Source organism: Strix uralensis, chromosome 12 (genome assembly GCF_047716275.1).
Source record: "Strix uralensis isolate ZFMK-TIS-50842 chromosome 12, bStrUra1, whole genome shotgun sequence".
Classification (NCBI taxonomy): domain Eukaryota; kingdom Metazoa; phylum Chordata; class Aves; order Strigiformes; family Strigidae; genus Strix; species Strix uralensis.
The window spans coordinates 2654071-2674712 of NC_133983.1; the positions used below are offsets into that span (position 1 = coordinate 2654071).

Below are 20642 nucleotides of genomic sequence, written 5' to 3' on the forward strand. Positions count from 1 at the left end.
CATATCACTTAATCTCTCTTCCTTACTTTTCTTCCTTTCCAAGAAACTGGTACAGTTGTCTCACTTGAGACAGTGTTCTGTGATTGCCTTGGTTTACAGTGGTAATAGGCTAGTGAAGACCTACAGTTCTCAAATCCTGTTTTCTGAATACGATCGCAGTACGGTGGTGCTGTTGAGCCTTTTTTTTCAGTTAGGCCTCTTGTCCCTCTCTGGGGTTTGTGCAGTTGTTAAAATACATTGGATGGTGTGCAGCATTCATTCTCTTGTTTTTACAGCAGGAAGGTGAGATGGAAGGTGAGGCAGTCGAAGCTATTGTGGAGGAATCGGAAACATTTATTAAGGGGAAGGAGAGAAAAACCTATCAAAGACGCCGTGAAGGTGGGCAGGAGGACGATGCTTGTCATATACCACCAAACCAAGCAGATGGAGGTGAAGTAGTGCAGGATGTCAGCAGTGGTGTGCAGATGGTGATGATGGAACAGCTGGATCCAACTCTTCTTCAAATGAAGACTGAAGTAATGGAAGGTGCAGTGCCTCAAGAAACAGAGGCTACGGTGGATGACACGCAGATCATAACACTTCAGGTTGTTAATATGGAAGAGCAGCCTATAAACCTTGGTGAGCTTCAGCTGGTCCAAGTACCTGTACCAGTGACTGTACCTGTTGCCACCACGTCTGTGGAAGAGCTTCAGGGAGCTTATGAAAATGAGGTTTCCAAAGGAGGCCTGCAAGAGGGAGAGCCCATGATCTGTCACACCCTCCCTTTACCAGAAGGCTTCCAAGTAGTGAAAGTGGGTGCAAATGGTGAGGTGGAGACACTGGAGCAAGGTGAACTTCAGCCACAGGAAGATCCCAATTGGCAAAAAGATCCAGACTATCAGCCACCAGCCAAAAAAACAAAGAAAAACAAAAAGAGTAAGCTTCGCTACACTGAGGAAGGCAAAGATGTGGATGTCTCTGTGTATGACTTTGAAGAGGAGCAGCAGGAGGGTTTGTTGTCTGAGGTCAATGCGGAAAAGGTGGTGGGCAATATGAAGCCACCTAAACCAACAAAAATTAAAAAGAAAGGTAAGCTTCCCATCTTCAAGTGGATTTTGAAAATTTATTTATTGTGTTGGGACCTTGCAATATGATTGAAGTGACTGAGTAGATGCAAGTGGGAGGAAAGCAGACATGCCCAATGTCACTCTTCATATAACAGCGCTCAGCTCTATTGTTTCTTGGGCAAACCTTCCATCTCCTCCATCTAGGCTATAAAGGAGCTCATTTTCCTCAAGTGTGATGCTGTGGCACTAGTATTCCCATAGCTACAATTGAAAAAGATTCTTCTCTTTGCTGTAATACATATATAAGAGTTTGTGTACACATAGTTTACATCAGGAACCAACAGTCTAATTAGTTCTGTGGGTTTTTTCCTAACCAATTGCTGGGTAAGGTAGATGGTGCAAAATACAGAAATAGGTATGTTTGACTTTTAATAAAACTGTAAGTTAAGGAACCCTTTTTAGAGTAGAAAAGGAACATTGAGTGCTGGCATACTAATGAAAATTGAAGCCAAGCCAGCCATAGGCAATGACTGTTGCTAAGGATATGCAGTTGGTTTTAATGGGACACAGTGGTTCCTTCTAGTAGTTACACCTCCAAGAATCTTTCCTTTTCCCTGCTGATCTCTTCTGTTACGCAGTAGACCACAGTACTGTCAAGTGTAAAGATGATTTCCTTCATGGCTAGGTGTAAAGAAGACATTCCAGTGTGAACTGTGCAGTTACACTTGTCCACGTCGTTCCAACTTGGACCGCCACATGAAAAGCCACACTGATGAAAGACCACATAAGTGCCACCTCTGTGGCAGGGCTTTCCGGACAGTCACATTGCTGAGGAACCACCTCAACACTCACACAGGTACTCTTGCTTTTGCGTACGCTGGTTTTGTAGGATCCACTCTGTCGTTAGAACAGATACAAAACCAGGATGGATCTATCTTGAATCTAATTCCTCCTATGGAACAAGCTGAAAAGGAAAACAGCATACAGTGCTGTCATTTTCTCATACAAATGCAGTTGTTTTCTGCCTGACCAGGTCAAGTGCAGAGCTTGTCCTGTACACAGGTATAAAACTGATCCTGGGCTTGATCTGAAATTACCTGGAGTTATAGAAACATTCCATTTGTCTTGGGCATTAGTACTCGTGTTCTAAGCTTTGTGTTGCTGCTGCTGCTTGCAGAAAAGTAAGATGAGAATGAGGCTGTAGCTAAACAGAAGGGAATTGAGAATAACATAAAAACCTAACCCAAAGGAATAGTTTATAAACTGGACTGATAAAACTTACGGCTGGGAACTGTAGCACGTTTCTGTTGGTCCTTACTAAATTTTCTGGGGATAAAATTACAGGTAATTGAACTGCAGTTAAGCCTCTTGTGACCTTTATGCCAAAAAAGAAGTGTAATTCATATCCCTTCTTTTCTCTGCATACTTACATTATATCTAACTGGGTGGTTTGGAATTTGTAGATAACTAAGTGATAAAAAAATAAGGGAGTTTGTTTCCTCACTGAAAAGATAGTGATTTTCTTAAGATATCCATTAGTTATTTATACAAAAGCTGTGACTCTTGTGTATTATTTGCTGCTCTAACCTTTCAGAACATGAAAACAATGTTGCTAATTCACTCAAAAAAACCAACCAACAAAAAAAAAAATCAAACCAAACCCTCAAAACTGTCCTGTATTTTCTTTTGTCACTAAATCTGAATGTCATTGTCTTCCTGTTTTGCTGCAAACGGTTAGGTACTCGCCCTCACAAGTGCCCAGACTGCGACATGGCCTTTGTGACCAGTGGAGAGTTGGTTCGGCATCGCCGCTACAAACATACCCATGAGAAACCATTCAAATGTTCAATGTGTGATTATGCTAGTGTGGAGGTATGTTAGTTAATTGTTGCAGCACTGAATGCTTCCTTGTACGTTTCAAAGCTTGTTCACCATCTGTTATAAACTCTGTTCTTAGGCATTTCCTCTTTGGCCATTTGCTTAAAAGGCTCTGAGCAAAAAAAATAAAAGTTAGAAATCAGATCTGTTCTTGGAAGCAAATGGTGGGGTTTCCTCACTTAATGAGAACACAGTGTGAGAGCATTTATGCATAGAAATCCTAGGTGATACCCATTTCCTCTTTGGAGACAATAGTTGTTGTCATTGTTTCTTAAATTATTTGTCCGTTAAGATGATTGCAGGAATTGTGGCGTGCTCCATGGTGGAGGCAGCCATCTCCTGCTGCAGTAGAATGTACTTTCAGACTAGAGGTGCCCTCTTGCTTTAGGAACGTGCATTCTGCATATTATCTGTTCATGCCATTAAGGCGACTGTAGCCAAAACTGAGCCTTTGCCTCAATATTGGCGAAAACCAGCTTTTCTAATATTGGATGACTGTCTAATTTGCTCAGGTAAATTAAGCTTCCTTGAATGGTCTCCCCTGTGCAGTATTGTTACTTAATGTTACAGGACAGCCTTTATATCGTGATAGGAAATTTGAGCAAGATGATGAGCAACATAATTTTTTTTAAAATGGGATGTGCAGTGGAAGAAGGCTGCAGTGGGGAGAGGTTCGGTAGGGGCTTTGAGCTTTTTTTCCTACCCACACTGTGGCTGCAGTGCTGTAATTCCAGGCCCTGTGGTTTGAGAGCTGAATAAATTGTGTTGCAGTGGTTTTCAGAGTGTGAGTTAGTAAAGGATAACTAAGTTGGTCTGTATGTGAGCACTTGCTGCGTTTTGTAGATAAAGGTTGGTGATTAAGCAGCATGGTCATGTTTGAGCAGAAAATGCCTTAATGTTTGTGTTCGTGCTGACCTTTAAGCTAGGTCTGTGCTTTCTAGATAAAAGCAGGAGAGGAAAGGAATTAAGTCACCTTGTGGATCGTAGGACTAAATTTGTTGTTGTTCTTTGTAAGAAATTGATTTATCCCTCTTAAAGTAACCGGAGAAAGCACCCTGTGGAGAAAAATACAGTGTACAGGGGACACTAACTTGCATGCTTTCCCAAAACACTTTCTTGTGTCTCTCCAGGATACTTTCAAATTTTAGCATGTCTTCAGATGCTGAGATGGTTGAGAACAGTAAGGTGAGCACAAGACTCTAAACCAGGCTGCACTGAATATAGGAACAAGCATCAGGGAAGCCTGGGAATGACGTTAGGAGGTGAAGTAGAGTGGACAGGAGCAAGTGGCTATGTGCAGTGCAAAAATAGTATTAAAACATGCTTGTTAGTGGCAAGATAAAAGTAGACTGCCTTAAACTCTTGACTGATTTCTTGTACTTCCGGCAATCTGACCTGCTCATCTATGCTAACTTCAGTCTTGCTCTTGACTTCCAGGTTAGCAAATTGAAACGCCACATTCGTTCTCACACTGGAGAGCGTCCGTTCCAGTGCAGCCTGTGCAGCTATGCCAGCAGGGATACCTACAAACTGAAGAGGCACATGAGGACCCACTCTGGTACTGATGCCACGTTTGTGTAGTGTGTTGTTTTATGCTTTAATGTCAGAGTGCTGAGACTGTGCACAATACCTGTGCTAACACTCTTGAAGAACACTCTGCAAAAGAAATACTGTTTTGTAGTTTAATATAAAACTTTTATAAAGTGTGTAGTCGCAGAGGGTGCACCGTGATTTGTAAGCACTAGTAAATTCATAACCTGATAGCAATTACTCTACTGAGAAATGAGCTTGGAGGATTCTGATTTCCAGTTTGACTGTGAGGTGGTAGAATACAGGCACTTCTAGTAAGAACAGAAGAAAGTTTCTATTATCAGTGTTCTGCTCTCAGCTGAACTTACTAGGCATTTACAGTTTCATGCTTGAGTGTAGTTGCAAAAGCATCTCACGCATGTAGTTCGTAAACATACTAAATCTTTTTCTTCTATTGAAGTAACAGTTTTCTAGCACAGAATGTTGCTGGAATGACAAGTTAGTCATATTGCTAAAATTGAAGGAAATAAAATGCTCTTGCATTGTATTCATTCAGAACCCCCAGCCCCAAAAAATCTGATGCCACTTGCTGTCTTCTGGCAGCCTGCACGTAGGTCTTCCATGCCTTTCTCAGAGTAAGAATGATAATTTAACTCGTTTGCTTAAAGATTGAATTTTTTGTAGAAAGATGCATACTGGAGCTAAAACTTCTAGAGAAAGACATTGAGCTCTTTCTAGAGTTACTGTTTCTATCAGCTAGCTGTCTGTTGAAAGTTTCTGGGAGGTGGTTGTGTTTGGGGCTTCTTGGTGAGATTTCTTTTTAATAAAAGTACTTGTGCTATTTTCTTCCTTCTGCTACTAAAGGAGAGAAGCCATATGAATGTTACATCTGCCATGCTCGCTTCACTCAGAGTGGTACCATGAAGATGCACATTTTGCAGAAGCACACGGAGAATGTGGCCAAATTTCATTGTCCTCACTGTGATACTGTTATAGCGAGAAAGAGTGACTTGGGTATGTATCTCACAGAAGTGGCCATTTGGTGAAGATTCTACAAAACACTTTTCCAGAATTAAAGTTCACATAACCCAGCTGCTGTTTCTTTAACCTAATAGTTCTGGTAACTGTAAAACGTGAAGCAGAGGCTTAGATTTGTGGATTACAATAGCTGCTGCAAACAATAAGAATTTTTAGTTTCTTTTAATTGTTTGAAAATGTAGCATGTTTTCCAAGCGTACAAGGCAAGCTACTGTTTTCAGGCCTATAGATGCGAGGCATTTATTGAACTTGGGCTGAGATTACAACTGCATATGGATTGGGGTCTGAAAAACCAGAAGGTCACTTGGCTTGACCTCATGCATATTGGAGGCCATTAAGTTTCATGCAGATATTTTTATCAAGCTAAAAGGTTTGAATTAGACCAAATAGTTTAATTTTCCAGGATGTGGAGTTGTGTGCCGCAGTAAGGGTAGGAGAGACTGAATTGTCACAAAAGCCCTGAGACCTTGCAGTAGGAGACTCTTGGATCTAGGGAGCAGTACCCGGTGTGATTCCAGCAGGCAGGCTCTCTTATGTTCTACAAGAAGGTGAAAAATAATATCACGCCCAGAGCAGCTGAGGAGAAGGAAGAAGCCACGATTTGGCAGAACTTTCTGTCTATAAACAGAATATCACCCAAGTAATGGGAAGGCAGGCTCCCTTCCAATAAAGACAAGTGTAAAGTGCTACAGTGAGAGGCAGTTTGAGAGGTTGGCAGTCAGTTGATATAAGGAGCAAACGAGCTGATTTACAACAGAGGAAAACTGATGTTAGCTATGTAGAATTTTTCTTCTAATAATCCTTTAGTCTACTCTAAGCTACCTTGTGCAGCTGTGGTGTGCTCTTAGTTGCAGGATTTGAAAGAAGTGACTAAAACCTTTGTTGGGGATTATCTGCTGGGTATCCCTGTTGCCTTCTAGTTATGTCACTCTGACTTCTAATCCTGCAGAAAATCCTGTTTTCCCCTAGTGTATTACCTGGCTTCTGGCTGCATCCAGGCAATTCGGAGTAGTCTTAAACATAACAGTTTGCAAGATGCTTTAGTTTGACTCTTTCAAATGCAAGTGTACTATATTAGCACAGACTGCTAATAACCAAATCTAGAATCCTGTGGAAAAACTTGATGGGAGTTTTTCTGCAAGACCTTTCTGTCTAGAAATTGTTCTGGTTGCTTTTAATTGAAAGTCTTCTAGGTTTTGGGTAGAATCCTAAATTAACTATTTCATTTCTTTTGCCTTGAGCTCAAGAGTGTGTGGAGGGAGATCACTAAGGGGACTGTAGTCTTTCATGCTTGGAAAGCCATGGTGGTTAAAGCCTCTGATTCTTTTGCTCCTAGGCGTCCATTTGCGAAAGCAGCATTCCTACATCGAACAGGGCAAGAAGTGTCGCTATTGTGACGCTGTGTTTCATGAGCGGTATGCCCTCATACAGCATCAAAAGTCTCACAAGAATGAGAAGCGCTTCAAGTGTGACCAGTGCGATTATGCATGCAGACAGGTAAGCTGGAGGGACTGGCACCCCTTAGGAACGGAAGGACAGGAGCTAAAAATATGAGGTGGAAATCTTAGCTGTTAAGTTGGACCGGCTGTCAAGATCAAATTCGCTCTCTGTTTTTTGAAGGGTGTGAAGGAAAGTTCAGTGGCCTTTGCTTCTTGATATGGTGTAGCATTCCCCTGTAGAGAGTTACAGCCTTGATGTATCTGTTGACAAAGGACTAAGAGTCTATATAGGATGGAAGTATCTAGGACTGAATATGCCATCAGTCAAGATGTTCTCACGTTCCTGGGGAGTCATCCTTTCCTTGACATTAAGGAGAAAGCTTTGGCCTTCTTTTAGCTGAAAATGTGCTCTTCTGTATCCCTGTATCTGAGTTCTCAGGTTACTTTTCCTGTCTTGCTTGTCCCTGCCAGGAGCGACACATGGTCATGCATAAACGGACCCATACTGGAGAAAAGCCTTATGCCTGTAGCCATTGTGACAAAACCTTCCGTCAGAAACAGCTCCTTGATATGCACTTCAAACGATACCATGATCCCAACTTTGTCCCTGCTGCCTTTGTCTGTTCCAAGTGTGGCAAAACATTCACTCGCAGGGTGAGAGAGTATGCTCTTTTGAATTGTGGGGTTTTGGGGTGGAATGAGGCATTTGGCCAATGGGAGGGGAACATGTTTACCAAAAGGAAAACTGAGTGAGGTACAGGGCACAACACTGATCTCTTAAATACAGCACTTCTTTGAGAGGAAAAGACAGGGGAAGACCTGGTATAATTCAGAATTAGTACTAGCACGTATTGGCATTGACATCAACAACTTTATTCATAAAAGTCAATGAAACTTATCCATTTCCCCTAAATAGTCTTCCTTTTAAAAAAAACCATAAGTTACCAGAAATGTGTTTGAAAATACAGAGCCCGAATATCTGATCTCGAATTCAATGCATGTTGTACTTTTTTGTTGTGTTTTTTCTCTTCCACTGAGTAGAACACAATGGCCAGACATGCTGATAACTGCTCTGGCCTAGATGGTGGGGAAGGAGAGAATGGAGGAGAGACAAAGAAGGGCAAACGTGGCCGAAAGAGAAAGATGCGGTCTAAGAAAGAAGATTCCTCTGATAGTGGTAAGAAACAGCTTGGTACATTCTGAGAATTACAGGTCTGTGATTCGCTCTGTGTGTTAGCTCTTAGTTTGCCTGTTCTGCAGGTTTGTTCTGGCACTTGAAATGCTTTTATCTAGTTGGCAAGCAAAAAAATGATAGTACATGGCCAAGTATAGAGGTGACTGCCTGTGAGGGATAATATAGATTCTGCTGTCTCGGGCCTCTTCCAAGACAGAGTAGTTGAAAAAACACTGTCTGACACCCCTTGCCTAGGCTGTGTAGTTCCTGTCCTGCCAGATCTTCAGTGTGTAAAATTCTCTGGTAATGTTTTCAGTGTCCCCAAAGAAACTGTGTGTTTCTGTGGTGCACTGCTCTGAAATGGAAGACGTGCCTGCTCCGGTGCTGCTGTGTCTGCACAGCCCCGCTGCTGAATAGCTTGGCTGCTTCTGGTGGATGTAGTGCTGGCAATCTGTGGACTGTTGTGAAGGGCCTGCTGAGACAAAAGGATCAAGGAGCTGGTGGTGTCTTCCACTTCACATGTATGCTGGTATCGAGAAGATGGCTTTGGAGGGGCTCTGACTTCCTGAACAGTGTGCCAGAAGATGGGTTAGGTGCAATTTGTAATAGGGCAGCTGCTGCCTGCAAGCTTCTCCAGAACAGAAACGGTTGCAGCAAACACTGATCACCTTCACTGCAATTATTTGTGAAGGAAATTGGTCCTAGTAGAGGGGAAAACTTAGTCATGTCTTCAGCAGGAAAATCCAAGTCAGAGTCTCAAGACCAACCAGTTCAAAGATGATTCTGCAAAAGCAGTATTGCTGATTAGTCTTCTATCTGGAGTGCTTTATGTAATTAATTAAAGGTGTAGGTTGGGAAAACAGGGATCTTCCTGGCTAGAGAATGTGTATCTGGAGTTCTGATGTGGCAAACAGATTTTATAGGATGAGTATGGTCAAATGGCTTGTGCAAAGCTCGTCTGCAGAAACTGTAGAAATAAGTGCTTAACCTCATGTTTGTAAAGATACTTGAAAAAATGTGTTACAATTAGTTGAATAGAGCATGTGTAAGTAATTGTTCATTTAAAATATGAAAAGATCGTGGAGACAGAGAGTAAAATGACTGCCTTGATGGAAGGTAATTCAAAATGTGGGATTCTGGAGTATCTGATTTTCAATATCTTGATTTGTAGGCTCTTGGGGAGTTTAGCCTATTCTAGCCCAAATTTTATTTAGCTGGTATGGTCTGGGTTCAAAACAGGTTTTCTTGGTCAAAAGTCACGCTTGTTAGGTGGACTGATGATGAACATTGTATGATTGTGGCTCAGACTCTGTGACTGAGAGAATTCCTTCAGCCTCAGATGAGTTGACAAGTCTGGGTTGACTTCCTCAGGAGTCATTTGATAGATGTGAAGGATTGACTGGTGTGAGCTGAGCAGTGGTAAGAAAGAGGTCCTAACCACATTCTCCGGAGAGCTGCCTTATTCAGTGTTGTTTTTATCTCTAGATCTGCAGTTTCGTGAGTTCTGGCAACTGCTAAATATCTAAAAATGGTGAGCAAAGCTGTGACCTATCTCGTGCTAATGGGAAAAATACCAGATAGCAAATGATTAGTACTGTCTCCCATCTGGCCTGTCTGCCCAACATTAGACGACTGTTAGTTGATAGACATTGAGTTGAAGGGGGGAATGTAAAGAAGCTCTAAAAAGGTGGGACCTGAGAAATCCAATAAATGAAAGAAATTTGGCTTGGGGAATATTCCTTGAGTGACGGTGTAAAATAATGCAGCATATACATGCCTCAGTGTACGTAAGGGAGATTGTTTGGGGTTTTTTTTTTCCCCTCTTCAGTCAAATAAACAGAAGTATGCCTTGTGCAGTGGCCTTTTGTTCGTGAGTGAAGCTACTTTTCTATGCAGTGGACACCCTTACAGATTTAAGGGCAATCATTTTGCTGTCCAAACAGTATTACCCTATTCGACATCTCTTACTGCTTTTTGTCTGCTTTGGTTTTGCCCAAGGCATTGTGAACGTGTTGATGGTGCTAACCTAGTAATTTTAACAAGTTTTCCAAAGAATGAAGTGTAGAGCAATAAGCTCAGTTAACAACATAAGTTGCAAAAAAACCCACAGCTTGCCATGAGGACTGTTGGACTGGAATCAGCTCCAAAATGCAGCGAGTTGCAAATCGTTGATGTGAATGGGAGGTGCAATCATAAATTCTTTTGAGTAGACAGGGCTTCATAAATATACTGCGTTAGACCTGTCCTGCCTCTGAAGGAGACAAGTCTTGGGGAAGATCCTTTTGGTTGCTGGTTGGTAAACTGTATACCGATGGCCCTGGAAAGCATGGTGAGTGGTCTGCAGACCTGTGCTCACCCAAAATGCTTAAGAACTCCCCAGTTCTATGTGGTTCTGCCATATTCAACTTGAGATTTTTAAGGTCTTGGACATAAGTCTAGTGTCTGGGAGCTGCCACCGTGGTTTTTGATCTACTTAACAGAAAAAGACTGAAGTACAGCACTGCTGTTTCTTGAGGGCTGGGAGACTTGCTCTTGGATCCCTCTTGAGTTCTAGTGTTTCATAGCAGCCACTGCAGTGAATCTATCACTATTTACATGTGACTGGCCCCTTTTATCCTCTTACCCCTCTATTTTTCCCAAACTTACTCCTCTCCAAATCACCTCAGCCCCTCCCCTAAGCATTCCATAAGTAGTCCCCTGTGATCCAAAACTGCCTTTCCCCTGCTTCCCATTACGTGTCCCACCCCCAGCCAGCAATTCCCCCATACCCCTTGGTCTGAAAGATGATGTGGAGAGCTGCTCCCGGTGACTTGCTGTGGTGGGTTTCCCACCTGGATGCTGGGTCTCTTGGCTTTCTTGGGAGTGTCCTAGACAAGATGTTTGTTCCTAAGAAGTCATTGATTTGGGTTCCCACTTTCCATTGTGCACCCCTGTGCTCCTCTGGGTTGTGCAGGTGGGGGTTCGGTGGACTGATGGCTCCTCTCTTGGGCTTGGGAGTAGCCCAGCAGTGCATTACTTGGTCTCACTCCTGCCATTGTGTCTCTGAGCTCCTTTGTGGATGTGCAGAGGAGCTTTTGTCGCATAAGCTAACATAATTAGGTTTCCTTTTGCTTTCTGAAAGACAACTTGTTCTCTCTAATGTGAGGGTACCAGGCTGACAGTCTGTACCACTAGCTTCTTGACAAAGGCCTTGTTTGCCGCCTCTCTCATCAGAGTTGACTCCTTTTGGATGAGGATTTGATGGTGGTTCTCTGCAGATGAATGTGTTTTGTTCTTATTTAAACTGAAGACTTACCTAATATAATGTTTCTTGTAGAGGAAAATGCTGAACCAGATTTGGATGATAACGAAGATGAGGAGGAGACAGCAGTAGAAATTGAGGCTGAACCAGAAGTCGAGCAAGAGGCTCCTGCACCACCTCCCAGTAAGAAACGAAGAGGAAGACCACCAGGCAAAGCTGCCACCCAACCAAAACAATCCCAGCGTAAGTCACTAATTGAAGCTTATGTTATACTGCTTGCCTGAGCTGCTTTTTCCTTGGGTTTGGCAGTTCTTGTAGAACTGCTTCCCTCAAGTGAGCTTATTTAGGAAGTTGGTAGCTGTACTTGTCTCTGCTGAGAACTCACCTTTTGGATAAAACTTGTTGCAGGGGTTTCCTGTTTATGAGGGAACATAGCCACTTCAGGCCATGCTGAAAGGAGAGGACATTATTTTTTCTTTAGTATTATTCCATTTCACAGATGTGCAAACTGCTCACTTCTTTTTGCACCAGTTATGGTGTCTCTAGTATAGTACAACAGTAAAGCAGCTGTTAGTACAATCACCATGCTACTCTTACCTGTGTAGACCTTTGTAGGTGTCACCACAAACAAACATGTTTTAGGCCTGTAGTTCTCAGCATAGCATCAGTGCAGATGTCATTTCAACTCTACAGAATTTTTTCTTTAAGAATAGGCATCAGTGATTGTGAAAAGTCTAAGTAAATACATTCTAGGAACAAAGCAGGAAGGGCAGATTTGTTCCTTCAAGGGGTAATGGCTTCCTTGGTGGCTTGCCTGTCTGCTCAGTGCTACAAGTGCAGCCTGTGTCCTTCCTAGAATTACAGCCTTTGGAAATACGTTGAATTTGTCACTGGTGTCACTGGGTTCTGCTGAATTTGAAGTTTTGCCCATACATTGATACGGTCTCTACAAAATCCGTTGTTTGAATAATGTCTTAATACCAGGAGGCATACTGGAACTGTTGTGGAGGCACATCTTTGTATAGGGGCGAGGAGGTTGATGCTTGGATGAATGGCACAGGTTGAATCGCTCCCCACTAATGTGGGAATGAGAGTTGTGGGCCCCACTTTCCTCCATGGAAGAGTCTTAATTACTGCAGGCCAGCTCTGGAACCAGTAAAAAAAAAATCTGTTGTTTCCCCCCTCCCGCTTTTTCTGCCCTTCTAGCTGCAGCAATCATTCAGGTTGAAGACCAGAACACTGGTGAAATTGAGAATATTATAGTTGAAGTAAAGAAAGAACCTGATGCAGAAACAGCAGAGGAAGAGGAGGAAGCTCAGCCTGCTGTAGTGGAAGCTCCCAATGGAGACCTCACTCCTGAGATGATTCTCAGCATGATGGACCGGTGATGGAGGACGACCACGCTGGCTGACTGAACTGGCCTGGGCTGTGTTTAAGCGGCTCAAATCTATTTTTCCTTTTACCTTTTTTCTTGGCTTTGGGAAATGCATCATTTTAGACCATTTTACCAAACATACTGGGAAATAAAACTTCAAAATGATGTTAGAATGTGATTTAACTAGAACTTGCTGTTTTATGTTAGCATTACAGGATCATGGAACATTAGGAAATATTTTGGAGTCCTTGAGGGTTTCCTGTGAGATGCTTGATTTAGTTTTGCTCTGAACTGCATTGTAAAGCTGGTCCAAGGGCCGTGTTTACATGCACCAAGTTTTAATATACAAAAACGGGAAGCCTTGACTAGAGTATGTGGTAAACCACTCCGGACTTGCCCTTCCACTTCCCAGAGTCCTTGAGCCTCTTTCTCTCAGTAGTGTTTTTAACTGTAAATGCAGACTTGGGAGGGTTCTAGACTTTTAAAATGTTTTTTGCTTTTCCCCACTGACTAGCTCCGGTTCTCCAAGTCGGCTGCACACGGTAGTTTTGGCATGCTCCAACTGGTTTCTGTCCTTAATATGCTTTGCTTTCTGCAAAGCATTTCTGTAATGGTCAAGCTTGTAAATAACTTTTTTTTACATTTTAATCTTTTTCCATTAATTAAGAGGTATGCAAAAATGCAGTTTAAATAAACCCCAGTATTTTAATTCCTTTCAAACTAAGTGACAAGAGAATTGATAGAGTGTAAATGTTGGAAAAGCTGTTGATAACCAATCATGTAGAGAAGAAACATACCCAGACTATTGCTTGCAGAACAAGAGAAACCCACACGTGAAATCTGGTTTTGAAGCACACAAAACTGGGATTTGAAACATGTATAATTAACCTTTTTTGAGTTATAATTTCACGACTACATTTTCTTTGCTCTATCTTGTAGTTGTATTTTGTGTTTATGAATCCTATGTTAAAGCAGAAGTGGTGATTTATAAGTGGGTCACTGCAGCCCTCAAAACCTGGGCCAGGAAATTTTAATAGGTCAGTAACTATACAATTTTGGATCTCTGATAAAGACAAAAAAGGAATAATGTGAAATACAAATGATGCCTGTATATGAACTGTCACATGTTAAAATATGTAAGCTTTTTATAGAGCCTCAGTCTTGCTGATTTCAAACAAATTTTTCTTCTATGTATCGCTTTTAAGAGAGCTATCAGTTTAGCTATCAGACTCTAGGTTGATGCATTTTTGTACTTAGCTGTACTGTGTGATATTTTTCATTATTTTAGGAAGCCAACATGGGAAAAAAATACTGTTATAAAATATGTAATGGGGTTTGAAAGCTGGGAAGGAGAATATACTGCTGTACAGCTAATAAATAATAATGGATTAACATGTGTGCTCATCGGCTGCTTTCTTTGTGTGTATTTACGGTGTGACCTGGCAGCGATGCCCAGATGTGAAGCTGCTTTCCCAGCAGGATGCTGCAGGCCTGTGAGCAGGGACCAGCTCTCCTCTCGCTGCGGGTACTCCCTCTGCCGAACGCAGGGGGACGTTAAATCGGTGACACTAAGTCACGGTGTGCTGGCGGCAGGTGAGTGTGCACGTAAGCAAGCGTCGTCGCTGCGGCGAGGGGGCCGCTCCTGTTTAACATCTTTATTGATGATCTGGACGAGGGGATCGAGTGCACCCTCAGTCACTTTGCAGATGACACCAAGTTGGGTGGGAGTGTTGATCTGCTCGAGGGTAGGGAGGCTCTGCAGAGACACCTGGACAGGCTGGAGCGATGGGCTGAGGCCAACTGGAGGAGTTTCAATAAGGGCAAATGCCGGGTGCTGCCCTTGGGCCACAACAACCCCCAGCAGCGCTACAGGCTTGGGGAGGAGTGGCTGGAGAGCTGCCAGTCAGAGAGGGACCTGGGGGGGTTGATTGACAGCCGGCTGAACAGGAGCCAGCAGTGTGCCCAGGTGGCCAAGAAGGCCAGTGGCATCCTGGCTTGTATCAGCAATAGCGTGGCCAGCAGGGACAGGGAAGGGATCTTACCCCTGGACTCGGCACTGGTGAGGCCGCCCCCCAATGAGTGGGTTCAGTTTTGGGCCCCTCACTCCAAAAAGGCCATTGAATGACTCGAGCGTGTCCAGAGAAGGGCAACGGAGCTGGTGCAGGGTCTGGAGCACAGGTCTGATGGGGAGCGGCTGAGGGACCTGGGGGGGTTTAGTCTGGAGAAGAGGAGGCTGAGGGGAGACCTCATGGCCCTCTACAGCTCCCTGAAAGGAGGGTGCAGAGAGGGGGGATGAGTCTCTTGAGCCAAGGAACCAGCCCCAGGACAAGAGGGAATGGCCTCAAGCTGCGCCAGGGCAGGGTCAGACTGGCTCTTAGGAAGTATTTCTTTGCAGAAGGGGCTGTTGGGCGTTGGAATGGGCTGCCCAGGGCAGGGGGGGAGTCCCCATCCCTGGAGGGGTTGAAGAGTCGGGTTGACCCAGGGATCTGGTGGAGTTGGGAACGGTCAGTGTGAGGTTAATGATTGGACTGGAGGCTCTTCAAGGTCTTTTCCAACCTAGACAATTCTGTGATTCTGAGACCGGGGCAGGGTCCTGTTCCCTCCAGCAGCTCCCCTCTGTAGCAGCAGGGAGTACGGTGCTCGCGTGGAGGAGCGTGCAGTGAAACACGCCGGGCTGGCTGCTCCCCAACATCAGCGCTTACAGCTCAAGCAAGGAGTAATGCAGGAGTATAGTTGTTCCTTCTGTTCATTTTTGGCTGCGAGTTTAAATGGTTATAGCTGATGGTTTAGGTGGCAGGAATATTCTTTCCGTCTCATTCTGGAAAACGGGACTGGTGCTTAGGTGGAGTTGCTGTGGTGTATCTTAGCTCCCTGTGAGAGCAGCCTAGAGAGCCAGCTGAGAGTAAGCAGTGGGGTAGCTGCCTGTTGTGTGAGGTCAGGATAGTACCTCTCATACCTTCACAACACCAGCTGCTGCAAATGGCACAATCCTACTTATTTAAAAGGAAATCTTAAAAAGCACAAGAATTGCTAGACTTAATTTCCATTAGATGTTTCGTGTCTAGTTACCTTTGGTCCTGAGAGACGGTCCTTAAATTTGCCAAGAAAAGCTGTCTGGAGGCTGATGTGGAATCCTGAGCAGGGTGGAGGCTCCTTGCAGCAGGTGGGAGAGGTAAATGTAAGGGCTGCTTCTGCAAGGAGGAGCCAGGTCTGGCTGCAGAAGCAGATAACTCCTCAAGTGTTTTTTTCAGTTGGACAAGGACCTTGTGTATTCCCAAGCCCAAAGGTGCTTCAGGCAGAGGCAGTGCTCTGAAGGAGACACGATTCTGCGTAAGCCTAGAGCTAGGGAGGCGTTCTGCTGAGCTGGAAAACTGAAGGTGTCCTCGGGATCTCTGAGGAATACCACCATCATCTCTTAAACCCTGTGGCTCAACCTCCTGCTGAGACGTTGCAGTGGCTTTGTTCTGACTGCCCCAAGCTGTCACAGTGGCTCTGGCAGGCGCCTCCCTTTGTGTGAGCACTGCTGCAAGACCCCCATGGGCCGCTGTACCCAGCTCCGAGTGACCCTGAGGCACACGTTGCCAACTCTCCTGGCGTTCAGAGGGGCTGAAGGAAATGGCCGCAGGTGAACAGCTTGATGGTGGGCTGAAAGGAAGAGAGCATGGGGTGTATTTGTCCAAAGACTAGAGGTGTGGTTGCTCCTGAGTAGTCTCTGATCTGCTGGTGGTGTGTTGTGTCCCTCGGCAGCTCCTGCCCAGCGAGGCACAGCCCACTGCCCAGCCGGCCTGCGGAGATGAGGCTGCTCTCCAGAGGGCACCACTGGTGGCTTCTGTTGTGCTTATCTGAGAAAACGATTTCTAAGCAGCATTTTACGGTGGACTGACTGCATTTTGAACTTTCTCCAGAGACCCAAGCAAGGGTTTAGTGGGGATGACAGCAGTCACCCTGTGGCCATCCTCCTTTTTTTCCTCAGCCTGGTATGTTACTTTGCAGTCTGCTTAGCTGACCTGGTTTCTTTGTGCTTGCTCGGTCAATACTCCTGTTATGCAGCCTGGGTTTTGTTTGGTTTGAGCTGACGCTCCTGCCTTGGGCAGGTATCCCTGCCTGTGTGCCCCACTTGCCAGGCTTCTGGTTTGCCCTTGGTGGAGCTGCTCTGGAGAGATGCCGAGCAATGTCCCAGCCTGCTCCTGAGGACGTGCACCCAGGGCAGCATCTCAAGCTTGAATGTGCGCAGAACATACCTGCTCAACCCCAGTGCTGCTGTCGGTGCTGGAAAAGCTGTGCCCTGTGTGCTGGACCATGAGTAAAAAGCCAGGGGCTAGTATGGACCCAAGGAGCATCACTCCCTTGGCCGATCGCTTGCCCTGGCTCTTGTCTCTAGTGCTTGGGCTGCTGTCCTGAGGGGGAGAGGGGCTGGGACTGGCTCTGCGTGACTGCTGCAGCCTGATAAAGGCTCATTTGGCTTCCAGAGGTTGAGAGCTCACCCAGGTTAGGGGGACTAACTCCTCTTACATTACTAAGCTGGGGGCCAAGCCCCCTTCTGTAGCCAAAGGTGTCAGACTGAGGTTTTGTTGGTGCAAACCATGGCATGCTTCTGCCTCATGGAGGAAAAACTAATGACCTCTTCTACTCTTCTGTCTTTACATCCTTGTAGCAGATGATTTTTCAGGTGTGAAGAGGACAAATGCAGATCAGGGGACAGCTCAGGGAGACGAGGACAGGAGGCAGCTGCTGGCAGAGGTGGGGGAGTGAGGGACACCCTTGGTAGAGCAGTTAATGTCTCCCACGCTGCCTGACTCCTGCAAGGCTCCTGGAAGGTGGGCAGAATCAGACCAGCGCTGGCATGACTGGACTTGCGGACTAAACTGTCCTACACTGTCCTAAGCTGTGTTGGTGGGAGCAGCTACGGTGGATTTGCTGGTCTGAGCATGCTTTTAAGAGCATACTGAAAATGGGCCAGAGCTATGCAAAATCCAAGGAGGTCTTCAGCAGGATGTCAGTCAAGTGTGGTAGGCAGCCAACCTGGGCAAGCAGGAAGGGAAAAAGGAAGCACACAGAAAATAAAAGGGGGGACAGGCTGCCTGGAAGGAGCAGACATTGCTTGAGTGTGCAGGGATGGAGTCAGGAGAGCCAAAGCTCAGCTGGAGCTGACTTGGAGAAGCATGTGAAGGACAAAAAGATCAGCTTCTGTATTAAGAAAAGCTTCAGCAGCAGCAGGAAGGCTTTGGAGAAACACAAGCTTGCTCCTTAATGGAGCAGAGGACTTGGTGGCAAAGGACATGGAAAAGACCAAGGTACTCGGTGCTGCTCTTGCCTTGATTTTGGTAGGTGAGGTCTGTCTTCAGATCTCCCAGGGCCCAAGCCTAATGGCAGAGTCTGAGGGAAACATCCAGAGGTGCTGAGGAAGCCAGCCAATGTCATTGCACTCTCATCTTTGAAAAGTCTGGTGATTTGGGGAGGTTCATGGCACCTAGAAAAAGGCAAATGTCCCACCGGTCGTCAAGGAGAGTAAGGAGGACAATCTGGGGAGCTACCCCCTTGCATTCTCTAAGGAGGTGGCTGGCTGTGTGGGGGGAGCACTGCATGTTCATCTGGACTTCGGTAAGGCTTTTGACATGGTCTCCTGTAGCTTCTTTATAGCAGAATTGAAGACATGGGGGCTGGAGAAGAGGATTATCGGGTGTGTGGGAAACTGGTTGGGCCACTATGTTCAGCGTGGTCAGCAGTACGATGTCTAACTGTCACTGGTTGTTCATGTTCCTCAGGGATCACTTGTAGGGCCAGCTGGTCCCATCTTAGCTCCCCAGTGCAAGAAACCAGTGAGAGACTGGCGCAAGGCTAGTGGAGTTTCCCAGGATGGTTGCCACCAGAGCTCAGGATGAACAAGGAGAGGCCGTGGGAGACTGGTGTGACCAGCCTGGAGGAGAGGGAGTGAGTGGGGTCCTTACTGCTGTCCACAAATAGCTGGTGGGAGAGTGTGGAGAAGACTGAGCCAAACCCTTTTAGGTGTCACAGTGAGAGGGCAAGAGGCAATGGAGACAAGCTGGAGCAGAAGAAAGTCCAGCTCAAATTAAGGAAACCCTTAAGTGCTTCAACTCCCCAAGGGTGATCTAGGGATGGAGAGACCACCAGGACCTCTTTCTGGGAAGGTTCTGCTACTCTAGGATAGAGCTGAAAATGCCCAGCTCATGTCCTCTGTGGGGAAGGAGAGGAGGTGGGTTGCTCTGGATGTCCTGACATGCCTGGTCTTGTACAACAGACAGGAAACGCTTGTGCTTGTAGATGTCTTCCTCTGCCCTGCTCCAGGGATCGATGTTCTGCTGCACTGATGCTCAGCATGTTCCAGCCTGTGGGACCCAGTATTTTGGGGAATGAACCTGGGATGCGGCTTGCTCCGGAGCTCCGTTGTGCTTCTAAGCTTCAATAGAAGCCATCTTCTGATGGATGCAATGAGACAGCTGCTCCTTCCATGTCCTGAATATCCTTGCATGACAAAGCTGGGACCTGGTGCCCTTTCTGAGAAGTTCAGATACCAGTAGCCTGGTCTCCTGTCATCCTGGAAAAGCCACAGATGCAGCCAGGACTGTCACTGGCAGATGCTGTCTCTGTTGGGTGGTGAACACCCTGTGTCCTTCCTCTTCCTGGTGCTTGTCTGCCCACTGACGTAGCTCAGGAGGCTCAAGAAGGTGCCTCAGCAGAGGTTGGTCCTTGCCCGGAGCCATGTTCTCCCCAGCCACCCCCTTGAGAAGAGCTGCTGTGTGTTGTGGTTGGGCTCTATGGAGACGCCGTCCCTGCAAGGAGATGGCTTCCTGCCTTTGCTTTCACGCTGAGGGTGGTTTCAGAAGCGCTGTGGCCCCAGGTGCACGTGGCAGGAGAGCAACATCGCCCAGCCCTTCCCAGGGATCACCTTCTCCTGAATTATTACACCTCTGGGAAAACTCCTCTGGGAGCCACCGGTTGGCAGATTGTAGCTCAGGCAGCCTGGAGCTTGGTGGCTTGTCAAAAAGGAGCAATTCAGGGGGACAAGGCAGCTGGCACCCTCCATCCCAGCTGATGCTGGTCTTGGGGACCCAGGCTCTGCTGGCTCCCTCAGCACCTTCTCCTGAGCCTCTGGCAGGGCCAGCTGAGCCAACACAGAGCAATATGGGGTCCAGTGAAGTCCTGCAGCACCGCACAGGGCACAAGACAGCTTTCTGCTTCATCCTGGAGCACTTCTGGCTCTTTTCCTGGTCCAGAGCCTTCCCTGGGTAGTGAAGTGGTTGATGTGCTCACTTCTGTTTCTCCAAGGAGTCCACCTAGTCTCTGCCTCTTGCTTCAGGGCAGTGGTTTCATCATTTTGGCATGACACCTGAGGCTCTGCTCTGGAGAAGCCCTGTCTGCAGCACCCTGCAGTGGGCCCCAGCACCCAGCAGCGGACCCTGGCGCCCATCCTCTGGAGAAGCACCTTGCAGTGGGCACCAGCACCCGTCCCTATTAATTTGCCCTGCACATGCCTGGTGCGAGGTGATGGGGCTGGGCTGATCATCCAGCTCTGGGAAGGGTAGAGTTGCCCTTTTCACACTCACCAGCCATCTTCAAGCAGAAATATGTCCCCATGAACCACCTCCGGGGGCTGCAGGGCAGGGAAAGGTTATGGACCCTCAACCCTTGAAGGCTGGAGCCATGGGGAGATGCTGCTGCTCTTGGCTGAGAGGCACCGCTGGGTGGTCCTGCTCGCCCAGGTGAAGCCACGCGGGAGGAGAAGGGCTGGGCAAGGATGCCCCTCTCCTCCCAGCGGGGCCGGTGGGCCACGGGTGCCGTCGCTTTCATTTCGCTTCTCTTGCTCAGGCGGTAAATCTTGCCTGACGGGGCAGGAAGAGGCACCGAGCGCCAGGCGGGGGAGGAGGTGCCGAGGCGGCAGTGCTGCCGGTTGGTAACCTCA

The 20642-nt window shown here is 46.3% G+C and overlaps 1 protein-coding gene across 10 annotated transcripts in view; it reads left to right on the forward strand.

Annotated features, from left to right (window-relative positions):
• The window catches only part of CTCF (CCCTC-binding factor), a 36674-nt gene extending 22561 nt beyond the window's left edge, over positions 1 to 14113 (forward strand). For 8 of the 10 annotated variants that reach the window (XM_074881847.1, XM_074881841.1, XM_074881840.1 and 5 more), the window contains 10 exons: positions 276 to 1068; positions 1732 to 1902; positions 2785 to 2918; positions 4362 to 4482; positions 5319 to 5468; positions 6829 to 6989; positions 7403 to 7585; positions 7973 to 8108; positions 11422 to 11589; positions 12553 to 14113. In XM_074881847.1, coding sequence (XP_074737948.1) covers positions 288 to 1068; positions 1732 to 1902; positions 2785 to 2918; positions 4362 to 4482; positions 5319 to 5468; positions 6829 to 6989; positions 7403 to 7585; positions 7973 to 8108; positions 11422 to 11589; positions 12553 to 12734 — 2187 coding nt within the window. In that variant the 5' untranslated portion in view covers positions 276 to 287 and the 3' untranslated portion in view covers positions 12735 to 14113. The remainder of the gene's footprint in view (positions 1 to 275; positions 1069 to 1731; positions 1903 to 2784; positions 2919 to 4361; positions 4483 to 5318; positions 5469 to 6828; positions 6990 to 7402; positions 7586 to 7972; positions 8109 to 11421; positions 11590 to 12552) is intronic. The other 2 variants (XM_074881848.1, XM_074881845.1) reach the window with 1 other exon arrangement.
• Positions 14114 to 20642: the final 6529 nt, after the last annotated feature.